Source organism: Nicotiana attenuata, unplaced genomic scaffold (assembly GCF_001879085.1).
Source record: "Nicotiana attenuata strain UT unplaced genomic scaffold, NIATTr2, whole genome shotgun sequence".
In the NCBI taxonomy this organism is placed as follows: domain Eukaryota; kingdom Viridiplantae; phylum Streptophyta; class Magnoliopsida; order Solanales; family Solanaceae; genus Nicotiana; species Nicotiana attenuata.
In genome coordinates this window covers 116-4,474 of record NW_017693717.1, presented here as the reverse complement: position 1 = coordinate 4,474, position 4,359 = coordinate 116, and the positions used below count along the sequence as shown (strand labels likewise).

The 4,359-nt window shown below is 42.6% G+C and overlaps 1 protein-coding gene across 1 annotated transcript; it reads right to left on the bottom strand.

The window, feature by feature from the left end:
* Positions 1 to 2,178: 2,178 nt before the first annotated feature.
* Positions 2,179 to 4,019, bottom strand: LOC109222595 (V-type proton ATPase subunit H-like; the record flags this gene model as incomplete). Its single annotated transcript, XM_019386935.1, has 6 exons — positions 2,179 to 2,231; positions 2,332 to 2,459; positions 2,571 to 2,636; positions 3,427 to 3,499; positions 3,570 to 3,672; positions 3,894 to 4,019. Coding segments are annotated over 6 exons (549 nt in total), but the record flags the coding sequence as incomplete, so codon positions are not given.
* Positions 4,020 to 4,359: the final 340 nt, after the last annotated feature.

Here is a 4,359-nt window from a genome sequence, read left to right as displayed (position 1 = left end):
GATCCTTCCTTGGAGTTGTTAACTACTATCGTCGGTTCATTAGTGGCTACTCAGCCAAGGCCGCACCATTGACTGAGTTGCTAAAGAAGAACAAGCCATGGGTTTGGACGGAGCATTGTCAAAAGGCATTTGAAGGCCTTAAGGCAGCTGTAATAGAGGAGCCAGTCTTGGCGTTACCTGACTTTGCCAAGACATTTGAGGTGCACACAGATGCCTCAGACTTCGCCATTGGGGGTGTCCTGATGCAGGATAAGCATCCCATAGCGTTTGAGAGCCGCAAGTTAAATGAGACGGAGCGGCGTTACACGGTGCAAGAGAAGGAAATGACTGCCATTGTGCATTGCCTTCGTACATGGCGACATTATCTGCTCGGGTCGAGGTTCGTGGTCAAGACCGACAATGTGGCTACTAGATACTTTCAGACGCAGAAGAAGCTCACACCAAAACAGGCTAGGTGGCAGGATTTCTTGACCGAGTTTGATTATGCGCTGGAGTATAAGCCGAGCAAAGGTAACGTTGTAGCCGATGCCTTGAGACAGAAAGTCGAGCTTGCTGCAATCACTTCAGCAAGATGGGACATTCGGGAGGCTATAAAAGAAGGCATGCAGCATGATCCAGCAGCCAAACAGCTTAGCCAACAAAGGCAAGACGAGACGGTTTCGGATAGAAGACGGCCTACTACTTACCACAGGTCGGCGGGTCTACGTGCCTAAGTTTGAAGACATTAGACGACGGATCATAAGGGAGAGTCATGACACAATGTGGGCTGGTCATCCAAGTCAACGTCGCACTAGGGCCTTGGTTGAGTCAATCTACTATTGGCCACGCATGCGAGATGACATAGAGTGCTATGTGCAGACTTGTCTTGTCTGTCAACAGGACAAGGTTGAACAGCAACAGCCCGGAGGACTTTTGGAGCCACTGCCAGTTGCAGAGCGTCCATGGGAGAGCGTCACTATGGACTTTATCACTTGTCTACCGAAGTCCGATGGTTATGGTACTATTATGGTAGTCGTGGATAGATTTTCAAAATATGCCACCTTCATGCCCGCCTCACCAGGTTGCACTGGCAAGGAAGCTGCCAAGCTATTCTTTAAGAACGTGGTGAAGTATTGGGGCTTACCAAGGCATATTATCAGTGATCGAGACCCCCGTTTTACTGGAAACTTTTGGAGAGAGTTATTCGACATACTTGGCACGGAACTGCACTTTTCCACTAGTGTCCACCCACAGACAGATAGACAAACGGAACGGGTCAATGCCTTACTAGAATGCTACTTGAGGCATTATGTAAGCGCGCATCAGAAAGATTGGGCAAGGCTTCTAGACATCGCCCAATTCTCTTATAACTTGCAGCGGAGTGAGTCCACGAGGCGGACACCATTTGAGCTAGCCACAGCCAACAGCCACAAACTCCACATTCGTTACCAGCTGCGTTCGAGGGAAAGAGTTTGGGGGCTTATCATATGGCCAAAGGATGGGAGGAGCAGCTTGACATTGCTAGTCCTACTTGGATAAGGCAGCTAAGAAGATGAAGAAGTTTGCGGACCGTAAGCGCCGTCCCACGGCCTATAGAGTTGGGGACATGGTCATGGTGAAGTTTAACCCAAGACAGTTCAAGGCACTACGGGGCATGCATCAGAATCTGATTCGCAAGTATGAGGGGCCATTTAAGATCGTCGCCAAGGTAGGCAAGATCTCATACAAGCTTGATATGCCATCGTATCTTAAGATCTACCCTGTCTTCCATGCCAGCATGCTTAAGCCATATCATGAAGATAAGGATGATCCGAGTAGGGGCCAATCAAGTCGAGCGCCTACGATTATCACCGCCTCGCATGATCGGAGATTGAGGCTATTATGGATTACCAGGCCAAGCGAAAACAAGGGCAAAAAGCCACCGCTGTGTTCCTCGTCCATTGGAAGGGGCAATCACCGGAAGAGGCCACATGGGAACGATATGAAGACTTATGGCAATTCAAAGGTAAGATCCGAGAGTTTATGCAGCAGCATTGCGCCGCGGTCGTCGCAGTATTAGGTGGGGGAGAGTGTGATGACCCGCCACGTCATCATGCCACATAGGCGCCATTTGGCATATATTAATGCCATGTGGAAGCTTACATAAGAAGAAGGCTAGCACTTGTGAGATCCTCTTCTTTTCAGCAGTTTTCCGAAGTACTACTGCCAAAATTCTATACCTCCATAAACCATTGCAAATCCCCTTGAAATGTCTAGAAAAACAACCTCACGAATTGGAATTCTTTTTTTTTTTTTAGGGGGGGGGGGGGGGGTGTAGTGAAGAAACAAAATAGAAGTGCAAAATGTAGGAACGCAGACTAACCTGTGCGCATAGCCACTCAACCAGGCCTCGCAAAACATCTTCAGCGGAGGTGAGTTTCCTCTTAGAACTGGAGGCATCTCCATTTGCATCAACGCCATTCTGAACTTTTGGCCTAGCACTGGAATTACAAAAAAGAAAGGAGAGCCATTAGGAAATAGTTTTTTAGTAAATTGTCCGAATCTTAAGTCTCTCAAGATGATTGACATCGTAAGGAAAATGACTTTACTACCTCACTATCACAGAGAGAATCTTACAGCTCTTCTCTTGTATGAACCAATTACCTTTCCAAAGCAATCTGAAAGAAAATAAACTCATCATTCAGAAACAGAAGGAATGTGAGAAAAGATAATTATCGCAAAGAAGAGACTGCGTATGGGCAAAACAAGGAATTTCAAAAGAACATACAAGTCTCACTTTTTCTATTGAGCTATCTACATGTTCATCTAGTTTTTGTATTTTTCATTTTCAACATCACCTCAGGTATATACCTGCTCCTTTAGAGCCCAATGACATATAAACCCATTGTTTACTTTCAGGAGTAAAATGATTTGGAATACCTATGCATATACAAGTAATTGAAGCACAGTTGATTTCTTGATTTTGTCAATACCACAATGTCACCTCCTAAAATTTCACGTAGTTCAGAAAGTCTTGATTACAAACATTACCACTAAAATAGATCCCACAATTAAAATCCTAAAGGACTAATGGTTAGTTTCTCCAACAATATAACTTATCAAACTTAGAACTTTGCCTTCAAATATCTGCTATTTCGAACACATGACTTGCTGCTGACTATGTATAAAATAAAAAAACTGAACGAACTACTGCTTACTGCAACTCAAAATGTGACAACAGCAATTCAGTGATATCCTAAGCTGAGCATTGAGTTGATACATGCGAAGCCATATAAATGTATTAAAAAGGAAAAAGGATAGATCGATACATGCAAATACATGGAGAAAGGGGAAGTACTACATCAGCAGTGCTATAGAGGGAGAGAAATAAATGAAGACAAGCTCGAGTGAAGTACAGATTGTTCCGACAATTATGGACCAAAAGTACACAGATGTTAAGAACATTACCTAAGGAAAGGTTCATAAGTGTCTTCATTGGCAAAAGAGTTGTCATGGAATAATTTCGCTCTTCTAGGGTTTGCTGTAAGAAAGAAGGAATATATTGGTCGATTTATCAAAAGAGATTTAAAAGAAAAACATCCCTCAGTTACCTGTAAGCATTTCATCAATTAAAGCTAAAACATATTCCACAGTTTCTTCCTTAAAGATGTCTTGTAAAATGGTAACAAACACACTGACATAAGCTGGACCATCCTGTAACAATTGCATCCAGTTTATAACGTATTAAAACTTAAGAATAATCCGGAAAGCTATAAAAGATTGACCAAGAAACCAAAACTGAAGTAACAATCGAACTAAATACAAGAAAGATGAGGCAGAAAAGTTTTAGTGAACATGGAAGTAAGATGCATGAATCAGAATTGGGCGGCAATTAAAATGCAAATTATAGCTAAGTAAAAAGACAGAAACATTACATCATCCAGCAACTGAGCTTTGTCGCTTTCAGCCTTTTTATCATAACGCCTCAACAGTTGAAGACCTGTTTCGGTGATCAGCTTCGTGGTCATATAAGTCTCCCATGGAATATCCCTTCTCAAAACCTTTAAAAAGTAAAGCACACAATATGAGCTGCACTGATATACACAGTTGATCACTACGCCCCCCTACCCCCCCCCCCCCCCCAAGGAAAAAAGACAAAAAATGCTTTCAATTCTTAGCTTTTTTATAGGAGCATGTAGTTAACAGATGGAGAAGAAAGTACATTATAAAAAAAGATGCCATATTGTTATTGTCACCAAGAAGAAAGATAATCGTGAAGGACAGTTCACATAAAATCCCAAGAATAGAGAACTTTTCTATGTCAAATAATGTACGACTACCAAAGCAACTAGTAATTAAACTTTAAAAACAACCTCGTATCTTAACCAATCACTTACTGCA